Here is a 16455-nt window from a genome sequence, read left to right on the forward strand (position 1 = left end):
AGTAAATAATCGCAGGATCGAGTAAAGATATAAGGATATAAGTTTTATGATACATTAAACTTGTAATAAATAATTATTTTCTTTAAAATACTTAAATTTAATATTCCGCGTACACAGTATAATAATTTTTAAGAAATATTTTATAATATTATATAAAAAAGATATATATATTATATATATAATAATGTGCTCAAATATATTTGAATTTCTCATATTTCTCAAACTAAACCGAGAAGCGGTATTTTCTCTTAAATTGACCCTTTTAAGAACTCACGAAAGAAAACAAGAAACCACATTAATGGTATTTCTTGTGCAAGAAGGAAAAACAAAAGCTATTTACGCAGGATGCCATGAGGAGAAAATTTCGATGAAGGTTTGCAAGGATGTGCAAAAGTGCGCCAGGAACCGGTGAGCTTATAGCTTGTGAACACAAGATACCGCGAATCGTGCATGTTATTCATAAGTTCCTGCAGGCTGTCCCAGAAAGTGCACTTTTCAGAGCTTTTATCGGCTACAAATTCTTTCCCCGAGCCCAAGTTAAATCCTTTTAACGTCAATCAAAGAGAATATCATACGTGATTTATGCAAACGCGTGATTTATTTAATAAAAGTGTGTAGTTCAAAATTTAAAAATTTTTCACCGGAACTATTCTTTATACTCTTGAAAATAATATGCTTTGCTATATGAGATCTCGTAAAAAAAATAAAAAAAATCGTCTATCTTTCTATCGTTTTAATTAATCGCAAGATTAATGTAATCAAACGTCACGCCTGCATTGAAATGCAATTACGCGAGATATCTTTGTTTAGGCAATTTGACTCCCTGTGAAATTGCCGCAATGGAATCTGCTCTCGAAAGGGCGATCGGGAAAGCCGATTTGTGTTATAGTCTGATCACGTTCTCGTATCAGGATCAAGGGAAGAGGTAACACGGCGCGACGTGGTGTCTCGAGGATTACAGCTCGACCTGGACACCTGAGCGCGCGAATGATAGGTGGACAGGTGTGTGCATTGTGCAAGGTGTGCACGCAAGGCTGACAGCAAGTGTAACATGAATATTCCTGGAGAATTCGTATCCAACTTTCGCCGGATTTTCGTAAAAATCCATTTCACTACGCCATTTATACTCGACACAATCTCGATTTACGATTCTGCGTCGAGAGGATACGAAAATTGTATTTAAAAAGCTCAATATTCCTATTATTTTCGCGCGACTGTGTAGAATAAAATTGTTGAATAATTTAAATTATTTAATTCGAATCTCTCGATTCAATTATATTTTAATATTTATTTAAATTTCAATAGGTTAAAAGAGCCAGAGGCGGACAATAGTGCGTTAGTTTGAAAAAAAGTTTAAATTTGATTAAAACTGATTAGTTGTGCACAGAACACAAATTTTTCTCGGTATGATGTCAAGTAATTAAATAAATCTCAATTCGAGATTTTAGTTTTAATAAATCCTTCTGTCCTCCTATTATCACAGTTTCAATGAAAATTTATTGGGAAGTCTTACTGAAGTCTTAATTGTTATCTTTTATTTAATTAATTATTCATAATTATTCTCATATTATCCAAAAATTATTTCAATAGATTTTAAGATTAATTCTTTTTAATTAAACTCGAAATATTATATTTACCAAACAACATTATATTTCCTGGAAACAAGAGATGTTAGGTTCAACCGCTCAAATTCATGAAATGTCGAGGTTAAATTTCTCAAATTAAGTTTGAAGAGATTTTTCAGATTAAATTTGAAGAGGATCGAGAGAAAAGTCCGAGAAGTCTCTAAAGTAGGCCCTTACCGAATTATGGACACTTTATTCGCGGCGACTCGAGTCACGCTATCATCGTAACCATCTTGCTTCGTTTGGCGGAAAGTCGTTTCGTTGGATGTATCGAAGCGCCACGAGAGGATCCTCTCGACGAGGCGAGGGCGAGGTTAACGACCAATGGCGCCTCACGGGGACGTTAATCAATTAACCGCACAACGGTGCGATGTAACAAGGAAAGACGGGGCGTCCGCCGCGCCGGTATTCCCCGGTATACATAGTATCCTTCGGTAATCCGACGCACAAGGCAGGAGGCCCTTGCCCTCGGTTTTCCCAAAATGCAAAATGCATCGCGCGACCGATCGACCGACCGAACGTCATTCGTGCGATATTGCTCTCCGGGATTAAATGAAATTTCGCATCAATGTAACGATGCCGCGATCGCAATTGCAACGACAGTTGCGATAACAATTAGAGAAACACGGGCGTTGTAATGACAATCATAATCAATTCCGCACAATACGATATGTTATATTTAATTAAATCTCAAACGAAATATTCTCTCGTATATGCAATTAAATTCCGAATTCGAGATAGAATAAAACGTTTGAAATTGACAGTGGGATCGGTTTAAACTTGCTTGCTAATTTATTTGTCTAGAGCGTCTGATTCGCGAAATATTTTCACATCTCTCATTTACATTTTTACCATAAGATTTTCCATAAACATATATCTCAGAGAATTTTGTATATTTTTAAACGATTCACGATTTTCCTGTGTGTATACAATCTATTTGTTAATAATATTACTCATTTTTTATATAAGTAAATTTTCTATATATTGTCAGAGTATTTTCTTTTTAAATTAATCTTCCTAATAATTTGTGAAACTCCCTGTGCAGACTGATATAGAATTCGTAGGCGGAATTTTCGAGTAATTCCCTCGCTCGAATAATCGTCGACGCCGACGCTTATCGGCGCTTCCTGCGAGAAGCGGGCCGATTAGCCGGCCCAGGCCTTTATTGTCGCACGGCGCCGTCAAAGTTTATCTCGCGACAATGGTGCGCTATCGCGGAACCATTCCGCGCAGCTGAGCGCGGTCCAAACTGCACCGAGAGCCGTGCATGTGCATGCACATATGTGATCCGTGTCCCTGAATATAGCAAAGGCTCGGGCCTGATAAGGAACGTCCCGGTGCATTTCTGTAAAGATCGCGGCGCTGATGCACTTTTCGAATTTTTTAGTTTCTTTCATCTCGAAAGCTCAAACGCGAATGGCCATTTCACATCGAACTGCGGAAAGTGCACAAGGATATAATAGTTTAAACGAATGGATTGATAGATAAGAGAGAGAGAAGAAAGAGGGAAAATATATCGAAAATAAAAAGAAAATATATCTTTGAGAATTATATATCTATTGCGTATATCGTATACAAAAAAAAGATATTAAATTAATTTAAATATTTTCATTTGAGAAATTATATCGATCTCAATAAATTGAGAAAATATTATCTGTTTATATAGAAACATAAAAAAGCACAACAATTGTATAAACAGTCTCTACTTTTATTTACTTTATTTTTTTTTTTTTTCGTCTTTTTAAATCCCAAAGCTTTAGCTTATAAATTTACTTCAGGATTCTCGATTTTTCGACTCTCTCAACTCTCTTCAGAAAGACTGAAGGAGGATTAAAGGAACTCTCGGCAGTCGATGGATCCTTACGATGGTCGCAGCCCGCGTCGTCGACTCTAAACGTCGCGGATAAATTCGCGTGAAAGTATCGCCGCGATAAAAAAGAAAGAACGCGCGGAAAAATATCGCGCGCGTATAAAAATTGCGGATATATGTGTATATAAGTATACACGACGAAGGGTGAAAGAGTGCGGTCGTCAGCCGGTGGTAATTCCTGTAGTAGTAAGAAATATATCGTCGCGCGGCGAGAGATAGAAATTGCGGCGGAGAGAAAAGAAAGAAACGGAAGAGGAACTCGCGTTTTCCTGCGACCGTCATTCGTAAATTAAAACCGCGAACACACCGAGTGTACCAATGAAAACCGTCAATCCTCAAATGTACCTTTGAAATAACCAATTTAAATAGATATCATTCTCGGACAAAATTTTGCAAAGAAAACTTGAAATCCTGATTTTTTTTTTACAATTTAGAAAGTTTAGAAAGTCGAGTTCTTTCCCCAGCAGAACTTTTCTTTTTATATATAATGTGATTATATAAATAAAAAAAGTCAATTAAAATTTCTGTTAAGCTGAAAATCAGTTTTGGACCAAAATCAATTTAAAAAATGTATCTTGCAATTGTAATACATACATTTTAATTTGTGTAATACATTTCGACTGATAAAAAAATATTTAATTAATTAATATAATTTCATATAGAGTAAATCTCCATAATTAATGTTAAAATCCCTGAAGCTTTTCACCTATATCACCAAAATTTATAATTAAATATCTTAAAAAATTTAATATCCATAATACCTACAATCTACATCTAAATACAGCACAATGCATCACGTTTGCTCGGATCCGTAGAATTTTCCGCAGAGAGATTCCGGATCGATCTCGAGCGCGCACGCAATTAGCGTCTTTAGCTCTTCTTGCATGGAGAGAAGCTCCCTTGGCAAAGCGAGGCTAGGTTTCGCCGATGTGCAGAAATAGCCCGAGACGATGGTTCGATGCACACGGCGATGCGCTACTAATTGCATCGCTCGCAGCATCATCATCATCATCATCGTCGTCGTCGTCGTCGTCGTCCTCCGCGGCGGATCGCACGCGCTCGATGCAATTAGGCTTGAGATATTGCCTCTAGTGCGCTTCCCTTGCTTCCTTCCCTCCTTTTCCCCCCGACCCCTTCAAATTGACGTATGGGTATTAATGTGGGTTATTAGAGCGATAAGCCTCGGGATTACTCCGACGGGCTCTCCTCGTATCGTCGCATCCTGCGCAAGATCGCGTGATTTCGAAACTTTCGTGTCCCGTGTATTTTCAGAACATGTATCAGTGCACGATCGAGATATTTTTGTCTCGAAATCTCATCTTTTTTCTCTCCTTTTTTAAAAAATTGTGCTTCATTTCTTGTCTTTGACATATCTATGTTTCTCTCTTTTTCTCATATTTACTCATATATTTGCATATCTATATCACAGTTATATGTACTTATTAGCAAATAATGATCTTTCGATGTAGCGGAATTTTACGATAAAGTTCTAGATAACTTTATGACAAAATGACGAGAGATTGTAACAGTAAGCAGCATTACCATCGTCTCTTATAAGGTTCGCAAGTATCGTAAATCGAGTACCAAAAAGGGCAAAGGAGGCGATAAAACGTACGACGTTGACGAGCGTCGAGCTGTAAGCTCCCGAAGCGGAGGGTGAAAATAACGATTGCGAATGGGGTGTGAACGGAGAAAAGAATCGGCGCGACGTGACACGGGAGGAAGGAGGAGAAGTTGATGCTCGTCGGAACGAGAAAGAAATTAGGAGAAGTGCCGGGAGCGACTCTCGAAGTGATCGCATAAAAATTTATCGGAGATAGTATGTCGTCGGTGTGTCAAGAGGGATGCTTAACTCTCCAAGGATTGCTTACGCTTTCAGAAATCTCTTCCTTCCCTCGAAATCCTTTAATATCGTCAATCCTACGCTTCTCTTCTCTATTGCCTTTTGCCTGTATTAAATCTTATCTTTATCACCAAAAAGTTTTTTCACCAGCTTTTGGTATTAGTATTAATTATCTATTATTTTTATTTATTATTTATTATTAATTATTATTTATTATTTTTAATTATTTTTTTAATCATATTATACGCTCAAGCTATATATATATGTATATATATATATGTATATATAATTAAAATTTAATATAATTTAAATATTTACAATTTTAATTATTATTATTATATATTATATAGAGAATAATTATTAAAATTATAATGTATGATATAAAATAATAATTAAAATTATATTTTTAAAATTTCTTGAACGGGTTAAAAAGCCAGATGTGTAATGTGTCGGTTTCGAGAAAAAATTAATTTGTATCGAAACTAAGCGACTTCCCAGCAATATTTTTCTCGTCTACAGTTCTTTAGAAGAACTTATTAAAAATAAAATCTCCAATTGAGATTTATTTAATTACTTGATATCGTACCAAGAAAAGTTTGTTCCCTGTGCACAACTAATCAATTTCAATGAAAATTAATTATCGCACTAATACCATCTGACTCCTTCTAGCCTGTTGAAATTTAAATATATATTTCACATTGTGAGAAAGGTTTATTAAAATCTCTTGTTATAATATAATATTTTGATACGCGGAAAAAATACCGCATATTTATTTTTAAGATGTGTAATATGGGAGCGCGATATATGTGGGTTAATAATTTCGAATTTGCAAAAAGTGCTCTTTTCCTCTCCCACCTGAACGCATCCGGATAATAAGCGCGTCGACCGCGATATTATGATCAGCGATGCGCTTCCACGAAGGGAATTGATCGCGGATTCGCGGAACATCATCTATCCACCTACCTACGCGCACCTAACGCGCAAAACGCGGGATTAAATCGACCCAATTCCCCGACGCTGTAATTTACTGCCTGTAATTCATGAATTCGTCCCTCGAACCCCCGCAATATCGCGCACCGCCCACCAGATTGTTACGTACGTATTATTCCCGCTTCGTTTCACATCCCGATCGTCCTCTTTTTCTCCTTATATATCTTCGAGCAAAAAAAAGGAATAAGACAATTCTAGAAAGTCTCTGTAAAGATTGCGAGATTTGCGCTGTAAGAAACCCCTCAAATGGAGAGAAACCAGGAAAATTATCATCGAACCAATAAAGCGGTCCGGTCCACGTGTTCTTTATTACGAAAACGTGGAACGAGATTTTCTCTTAATCGGTTAAGTGATAAAATAAAAGATTGATTTTATTCGTCTTAGATACTCGATGGAAAAAAAAAAATTTCAATATATACATTTTCTTCTGATTTTATCAGGAATACTATAATTGTACAATATAGGATTTTACGGGAAATAGTTTCGCCGACCAGCTTTCGGATGCTGCGCGCGTCTAGACGGCCTTTGTAACGATGACAAAGAGAGCCTGGCGGCGATTGCAACAACGCTTCACCAGTCCGGCCGGTTCGGAGCGAATCGCAATTTGGCGAAAATGGTAAATCGAATTCATGGTCAAAGCAATCCGAGTTTCGAGATGCGTTTCGCCGAATAATAACTTGGAGCGCGCCCGCCCGCATATAGATGTGGATTTATGTACATGTGTTGAAGTCGGAATAAACTGTAAATACTTGGGGCGAATAGGAGGGGGTGAAAAATTGCTACGTCGATCTTCGTCGAAACGCTGTTTTGCATTTCGCGAAACGAGCGAAAACGCTCGTCCGCGCTAAAATTGCGACAATTTGTATTTGTCGGTAGGACACACTACAACACAGTGTTGTTGTGTGCTCAATGAAATGCCAGTGAAAATTAGCCGCGTACGCGATAATGCATGCGCGACAATATAAAGCGAACCGGAAAGCTATTCGCGATCGTTATTCGTCGTCGAATAATTCGCGCCTATAGGCATAATTGCGTTTAATCAAATGAACGGGACATTTGAAAACGGAAAATCTCGTCAACAGAATGCCTTTGTTTTTCTGTAAATAATTATTCTTACGTGAAATGTATATGTCGACATAAAATTGAGCAAACACAGTAATAGCGACAAGTGTGATGTAATAAAAATTAACAGAGAAATATAATAAAAAATAAATTTAAAAATTAAAGCGACGCATTTAAGATTATTCATATTTTGCAAACTAAAAAAAAAAAATATGAAAGTAAGATGCATCGAGGATTTTGAGAAGACTATTAAATTTATATATTTCTTAAAAGTCATTAAACTCTTGGAATTCATTAATAAATTTCTATGAAATTTAATACCGCGAAATTTATATTTATGAAAATTTCTTTTGCGGAAGATTAAAGGAAAATTTATGAATTTAAAGCCATTAAAGAAATTTATGAGTGCAGAGACCTCCCGCTAGGAAATGTAGCAAAAATACTTTCTGCAATCATAATTGCACATTTCGCAATGAGAGACAATGCACCGAGATGACGATAATCCGTAACATTTATGGTTGCTGATACGGTTGAGCACGAACGTCAAACCCGCGCGGTGCCGCTTTTGTTTCAAAGAACCTCGATTAAAGTTTCCCCGAACGCGTTCTGATAATTTAATGACGCCTTTAAACGACGGCACCTACCTCGAAAAATAGGACAGACAAAATGTGTGTGTGTGTGTGTGTGTGTGTCGCAGTAATAATATACAGTGATATACTTCTTCCCGAGAAATGACCGATAAGCAAATGAAGCGTGATTAGAACGAAATTGCTAACGATCTCATCAATTGTCAGCATTTCATTTCAACAAATTAATTCAGCGACCATGATTTGTAATCATGATAAATGGCTGAAATCTATTCTAAATTAAAGATGCGCACTTTTAAAAATTGCTAACAAATATTATATTCCTCTTTGGACAAACTTTTTAATTTAATCGAATTTTATTTTATTTTTTACGCAAAAAAAAAAAAACTATATAAATGTATTAAAAATACAATATATAATGGCGAAAAATAATAAATGTGCATATGTAATACACACATTCTCGATTATTTTTTTTTTCATAAAATCAAAAATATTTTTGCAAAGATATTCTTCTTGTCTAAAGGACAGAGAGCTAGCCTTCTCGATATTTTAAAGATGCAGAGATGACAGATTGCAAAGATTATACGATCTCTCTCTTTGCGGTTTCTGTGAGGATGATAATTCGCGGCGTTCTCTTGAAAGTCAAAGTGCAACGCACATGTGGCGCATCACCAGCAGCGATGCACCGGAGTGATGCATCCCGTGGCGAGTGCACTTTCTACGAAGAAGATTCGATTGGCAGTTCGCGGAACCTTCTACCTACGCACCTCGCATAATGTGTAGGAAGAAGAGCAAGAGAGAGAGAAAGAGAAAGATAGAAGGATTGGATCGTATCAATTTTACCGTTCTCGCAATTTTCCGCCAAGCAGACGAGCGCCGATTACTTTCTCGGCCGTGTAAGGAATTTATTCATTAATTCGCCTTCCGGGAATACGCCAGGGAAACAAGTGTCCACGCACTCTCGATTATTCCGTTCGCTTTACATATATTGCAATTTTATATATCATCCGTCCATTTAAAAATAAATATGCTTTACCTACACAAACGATCTGTATAGATATAAAAGAGAAATGTTACAATTGATAAATTTTGAAATTTTGATTATTTATTAAATTACGCTAAATGTAACATAAATGTTGATAGAATCACGAATATATTAATATTCAATTTTTTTGGCAAATTTGGAATCGACTTTTCATGATACACAATATATATATTTACTAAATATATAAATTACATTATAAATAAAAGAATATTTAAAAAATGTTAAGCTCTTTCAATTTTCATGAAATTATTTTCAATTTAAACAGATAGATTGAACCGAAAAGCGTTTTGGCGGGCAGATAGAGCAAGAATAAGATAAAGGATTCAGCGGGGAAGGAACGTTTAACGCGTGCGGAAAGGGGGTTAAACGTCGTCGGCTCGGAATTCCCTCGAACGACTTCCGGCAAATTGCCGGGCGAACTGGAAGTCGGTTATATCGACAGACGGAACGAGGAAGAGAACGCGCGGCACGAATGCGCGCTAAATCGAGGGGTTTAGGGAGCCGTAGACGGCCGGAAGCGCGGTCGCTCCCCCGATGAATATTAACTCGCTCTCATCGTCCGAAAAGACGTTTCGGCGAATTTTCCAAAAAGTGTCGCGATCCAACTGAATCCCAACCTGATGCCATCGTGAACGATTCTCTCTCTCTCTCTCTCTCTCCGCGATATTTTGCATTGCTCGAGAAAATTTAATCTTTCCAATTTTTACAGCAGAAATAAAAGCGAATGATTTTACATTTATGTTTTATATTGAATAATAATTTATTTCTTGCATCATAAAATTTATATGGCTATATTTAAAAAATATACAACAATAGCTAAATAATAAATCGATTAAGAAATGTATCAAGTAATTGATATTAATTAAATTATTGCTGATAAATGTGTTTCTCTCTTTCTCTTTCGATTTTTCGATTAAAGTGGAAAAATTTGATAACGACGGAATATGATTCATGTCTCCGGTCGGGGGAAACACTAGTACAGCGTCATAAAAATCGAGGTGGATCGCGCACAACACTTTTATCCGGTTTTCCGCCGGGACCAAAAGCTCGCGTCGGAAAAGCGACCAACTGTCCGGAACCGATCAGATCCGACAGCGGCAGGCTTTAATTGAAATTCCGGATCGATAACGTTTTGCGGGACATTCGATATACTCCCAGCTCTGTTATCTCGGGTCGGGTGAACGTGTTCGCGACGACGACTTTCGGGAAGAAGTTATCGCTTCACCGAATAAGCAAAATTTTTCGCTCGAAACGCAAGTAAGATAAGTGTACATTTTCGAGAATTCATATCTTAATGGATATTATGCTATGTTTTCACAGCGATTCATGTATTTTTATATTTAATATAATTTTTATATTTATTTTTTACTCGCATATTTTATATTTAACTATTTAAGAAAATATATGTCTGTATATAATTAAATGATAGAAAAATTGTGAAATAAAAGCGAGATTAAATATCACATGCATTTACAAGTATAATTAAATATCTATATATATTTTTGAATATGCATTTTTATCCAAATTTATATTACAATATCGACAAAAACAAATTTCATGAAATATTATCTAAAATTAAAAAAATTGTGTAAGCTAAAAAAATTCAGAAAGAGAAGATCGTCGAGGGATCTCTTATCCAAATCCTATGCAGAATCTCGGCACTTGACAGTATCATGACGAGGCTCTCTTTGACGGCAACGATCGAAAGCGAGTACCGTTTTGTCAGCGTCAGCGATTGACGTTTTGCAACGTTTTTTGCGACAACTCGTCTCCCCTGATCGAGCATTTGTCCCCTCCCATGTCCTCGCTTTTATTTTCAATGGGAAACTTCAAAGGCAAGTCTCTTTCGCGAAATCATTCGAGGTTTTTTTTTTACTTCTCTCGCAGCGACAGCAAGCGGATTGAATCGGACGGCTTTTCAATTTATATTTTTTCTTTTTATTTTCGTTATCGCGAATGTTTGACAAGATTCGATTTAATTGTTTCTTCCTGTATTCTACAAAATTCTTAAAGCAAGTTAAAATTTCTCGGTACAGATGACACAAGAAATTTAGGAAAGTAAATTTCATATAAAGATATTTTTGTATTATAAATTGTATAAATTAAAAAATTTTTATAATTCTTATTACATCGAGTAAATTATCTTTAAATTTTCATATTAATTGTTCAATTAATAAAATTCTAATCATGTGTAAACGTATAAATTAGCAATAGTTTAGTGAAAAAAAAAAAATCTTGTATATATTGTATATAATATTTTATTAAAAAATTCTCTAAATAATGTTTTCAATCTCATTATTATATCATTCGCTGTTATCTTGTTATTAAACGTCGAATGGAGACACGGCCTTTCGAGCTTTTAATATAAAGCTGATGCATGAATCCCATCAGCTTTATTCCAGAATATCCTACTTACCGAGTACGGCGAGAGTGATGTCGCCTTCCAAAGTGGTTGTGTCGTTACGTGCCTGACAGGAGTATCGTCCCGCATCCGAGGCTCTCATCTCCTGCGTGTAGATCGTTTGATTCGCACTTTCGGGATACAGGATAAAGTGGCTCTCTCCGCCCGGCCAAGGATACGCCCTATTATCCTTGTACCTGTGACAAAAAAAAGTAACTCGAATGAATTACAAATAAGCAAGCGCATTTTCAAAAGAAATATTAAAAAAATAACATATCCACTCGAATGAAAAAAGATATATTTTTTTATTGGAATTTATACATCTCTTTGAGAAAGTATTTTCAAACACAAGATTTTATCTTCTTTATTTTAGTCTTGTTATCTTTATAGTCTTATTATTTTTTCGTTATTAAAGATGTAGTGGTTCTTCTCACACGAGAGAGTTATATTTTTCCGTGTTATGAGAAATACTATTATTTTCTTATTTTTCTGTAAATTTTCTCCGAAAATTTTTTCAAGTAACGAGAGAGAAAGTGCACTTATAGAGATTGCGAAAAGCGATATAAAAGGAGAGCGGGTTATTTTTCATGGGAACGATAAATTATCGCGACCGATCGTCGTAAAACTCGTCGCACTTAAGAACAAGCCCGATATTTCCGGGACGAGAATATCGATGGTTGTTCTTGAGAGCATTCGTTCCGCCGTAAAGATAAAAGTCGAGGGAACGAGCGCTCCTCGACAAACACTCGAAGTAAGGGAAGAATCAGGAGCATTGAACCGTTGGCGAAAATAAATCGTCCGTACTATACTTCGCCGCCACAATCACTTCGTTAATTTATCGTTGTTGCTGCACTGTATCTTCCTATATTATGATGCCGCAATCGTACCATTAATAGCGATCCTGATATATAATATTTATTACAAGAGAGCCAGGATAATTTAATAATGAGCTATAATTACAGCATATATAGCACAATGATACGTAATAATAATATATTCGCCTATAAATAATAAATGTCTATTATATATTAGAAAACAACTATATAATAATTTAATAAAATAATGTAATCGTCAAGATAATTTATTTTATTGTCTTATTTTACGATTATTTAAATTTTACTTTATAGCAAACGCGCAAAAGTAACTTTTCTCTATTTTTGTTCCTAATTTTTTGCGAGGATTGTATTTTTAATTCCTCCATGTTGAACGATCCTCTTACACGAGCAGGCCTTCTTTTGTACTACGTGCAAGGATCAAATAATCGACGGCACTCTCACGAAAGGGAAAGAAAACCTCTTCACGTAATTCAGTTTCTAGTGCACTACGCAAATTCACTTTCGTTTTGCTGGCGGATCAAAGAGACATCCGCGCATGGATCCTAGCAAACTGAGGCTGCTCGGAATCTTGCAACTTTTTATCACCGCCTTTTCCGAATGTAGCGAAAAGGATCTTTCATTTCCTAATTCTTTGAAAACTTTTACAAACGAGATGATTTTATTCTATAAATTCTTCGTATTCGTGATCTATATCTTATCATCACACTGATCTGACACATTAAATCTCAGATAATAAATCTTAGATATTAGAGATTCTCGCGAATCAGAAAATATATTATAATAAGTATAAAAATAAAAATTGACGGTAAATATTTAATATCCGGATATTAATTTACTTAAATATTTATATATCTTGTGTTCTTGACTCTCCGAGGATTTCTCTAAAATTCTTCTTGTGTGAATTTTATATTTTCGCCTCTCGCTCTGAGCCTTTGATTCGAGGGGCGAGAGGAGACCCGTGGAATTTGTAAAAGAAGTTGTTTGTCGGAATTTCGAAGCCTTTGAGAGGCTTTGAAAATCAGCGACGTCGACAGAGGGATCCCGTCGACAGCCCAACATACCTTTTCGCAAAATTTTCGAAAATCTCTCATATTTTATCTATACGATAATTTATTTGATCGATAAAATCTGAATAAAATTATTTTGTTGCGACAGATTTGCGGTCTTCATCTTTAATATAGAAGAGAATCTTTATAAAATCGTCATAAAATTTATAAAATTTTTAAGCGACATTCTCGCAATTTGTTCGTCGTCGCAACATTGTAAATAAAAAATTTGTAATAAGTCGATTCGTCTTTCTATGAAGCAACTACAGAAGAGACGATCAGCAATCTCGCCGCCGCGATTAAGAATTCCTTTATTAAAGATCTTCTTGCATCGGGCTTCTTTTACGAGCTTCTGTTACCAGAGTACTTTGAATAAGAATTTTTAATAAAGAGAGCCATCCTCTCCCCACATTCCCCCCTTTTCTATCCGCTCATCCGAGACCGCTCGTCTCTTCTTGCAATAGGATAATTCCGAACTGGTTCGGATTCTAGCGAAGATTCGGCTTACGTAGCAAACTTCCGAAGAAGACTAATAAAGACACCGAAACATTCAAACATCCGAGGACACGAGGAAAGTTGAGAACTTACGAGATGGAAAGACGTCAGTGTATGAAAGTAGGATGAGGTCCTTGAATTTTGAGAGGAAGAATCAAAGTACAAAAATTTTTGTAATACAAAAAGTCTTAAAATTAGAGAGAGAGAGAAACTTTTAAATTTGTAAGTTCTAAATTATATAGACATCTAATAATAAATTACACTTCTAAAAATTTCTATGCATAGATTTTATTAATAAAAAAAAAAATGGAAGAGGAAAAAAGAGGATTTGGCCGAGATTCTTCGAAAAGAGAATCGCTAAAGCGCTCGATCATAATTCGCAGAGTGGACGATTTACAAAAATGACCGTTTAATTATTATTGTTCGTATGTGCGCGCTGTGTTATCGGATTGCGAATTATACTCGGTTTAAATTAAATCCCCAGTTCCAATATGGAGCGCGCATTCTGAAAATGTTCAGGGATCACTGACTGTCCTTAATAGCCTGAAACACGGTCGGCTCGCGTAATTAACGTCAATTTTATTTCGATGAATATTTGTCTACCGTATTTGTTAAATAATTGCTGGCTTCTCTTCTGCATTTTGAAACCATTTGACGAATTAATTAACAATTCATTATTGATAATAAATGAACAAACGATTTCATTAAAAGTATAATAATTGATAAAAACAACTAATAGAACTCAATCAAATAAATCGCGATAGAAATGGAAATAAAACAATCGAATAGCGACCGGACTGAAAGTTAATTAAATAGTAATTAGATTAAAAGAATAAATTCGAATTTAAATAATGACAATTTTGATGTTATTAACTTTTTTCAATAAAAGAGTATATATAAGAAATAAAAAAGAAGATAAAAAACCTACTAAATTAATTAATTACATTTATTTTTGATGTATTCAAAGTTTTAATATTTATATGTATTTGCATAAATTATACGTTCTTCTATCTCGCGTGTTTTCTTCTGGTCCTAAAATATTTTGTTTAATATAATATGTACATAATACTGTTGCATTTCGTTTTTGATCTCCTAAAATATTATTTCTAATATTATATGCAAATCTTGAATTTTATCTTGCTTCCTAAAATATAACTTATAGCTTCATTTCAATGTATTAAGTAATACTACATATCCGTCACATTTTTTATAGTTTGCAAAATATTTACTACAAAGATACATCTTATGTTTGTATTTTTAACATAAAAAAGTCCGCATTACGAAATCGCGGCGATGACGCGCGCGATTTCGTTTGCTGAATAATTGCTCGTTATTCTCGTCGCATGAAAATCACATCGGCAAAACGGCTTCCATTCGTTTGATCGTAACTCTCGAAACGGTATCCAACTTTTTCGCCGGTTGACTCATTGTTACAATATAATTGCCAGTTATCCTTTGTCCTCTCCCAGATAAAAGACAGTCAACCAAAGTCTGCTATCGCGCGTTTAATTATTTATTATTTACATCGAGCCGAGCAAAGGCCACATTTTTTTCGCGAAACAGTGGACTTTACGACAGTTTATATTCGTGATTACGAGACGAGTCGAATTAATTCAACGAAAATTCACCGATAGACCATTATTCAATCGGTTATATCGGGTGCATCTTGGTCGCGCGTGAAAAATGTTATTTTAACAAAAGATTAGTTAATAATTTTATTATTAAATCTCTCTGATAACTCTCCGAGTCTCGCGATATAGACACTAGATTCGCGCTTTAATGAGGCGTGGAAATTTTGCGCGCCGAAAATACACTCGTCGTATATAATTCATAAACCTCTCTCGCCGTCGAGATAAATCGCGTAAAATGCGGCTCGTTAATTTGGCTCGATGTATTTAGCCGAAACGGGCGAGAGCGAAATCGCAAATTACGGTTTACATAAATTAACCATCGAGCAAAACGGACGCTCTCCGTCAACGATTCAAACAGCATCTTCAAACGAGCCGATTCGCGATTCGCAAAAGCAAACGCGAGTCGAGTTCTTGAGAGTGCAATCGTGAATTATTTTCAGAATCTCCCCTCCTCTCCTGTGCCGTGCGGATGAGAGATAATTGACGAGTTAATCGACTCGGTCACGGGTCAAATAACCGAAAGGAAGTATAAGAAGGATTAATTCTTTTTCTAAGAATAAAGAGAGAAAAATGTAATTCGTTGAAATACTCGGGACGCAACAATTGGCGGATTAATTGAATCTGTCACGGTTAGCTCTTAAAGGAAATATCTTTGTTATTAATTAAATTGTCTATTATATATAAATTATAAAAATACACACACACCAAGCATAATTGGAAAATTAATGGAATTGCTTATATTAATCAACTCTAGAAAAGAAATAAAAGATAAGTAGTGGAAGAAATTGTCTTCATCATTAATTATCATCGCGCATCGACTAATTATTAATTAAAGAAATAAATGTCGATGACGAATTACAAATGTCAGAAACATGTAGAGAATAATTATGTTAATTAAAACGCTCATACTATTCAATAAATTCAACAAGTTTAGTATAAAAAATAAATGTCTCTAAAAAGAAATGCGTTGAAAAAATCCTTAAATAGTAATCTTTTATAAAAGAATAAAAAATGTAGAGTTTAA

The 16455-nt window shown here is 35.3% G+C and overlaps 1 protein-coding gene across 2 annotated transcripts in view; it reads right to left on the bottom strand.

Moving 5' to 3' along the window:
- The window catches only part of LOC145945551 (single Ig IL-1-related receptor), a 150347-nt gene that overhangs the window by 49845 nt on the left and 84047 nt on the right, over nt 1-16455 (bottom strand). For both annotated transcript variants that reach the window (XR_014426873.1, XM_083054612.1), the window contains exon 4: nt 11439-11620. Coding sequence is in view for 1 of the 2 variants with exons in the window: in XM_083054612.1 (XP_082910738.1) it covers nt 11439-11620 (182 nt within the window). In the remaining variant the exon portion in view is untranslated. The remainder of the gene's footprint in view (nt 1-11438; nt 11621-16455) is intronic.

This window comes from Prenolepis imparis, unplaced genomic scaffold (genome assembly GCF_030444845.1).
Source record: "Prenolepis imparis isolate NDT839.2.m4 unplaced genomic scaffold, iyPreImpa1.0 SCAF_14, whole genome shotgun sequence".
Classification (NCBI taxonomy): Eukaryota; Metazoa; Arthropoda; class Insecta; order Hymenoptera; family Formicidae; genus Prenolepis; species Prenolepis imparis.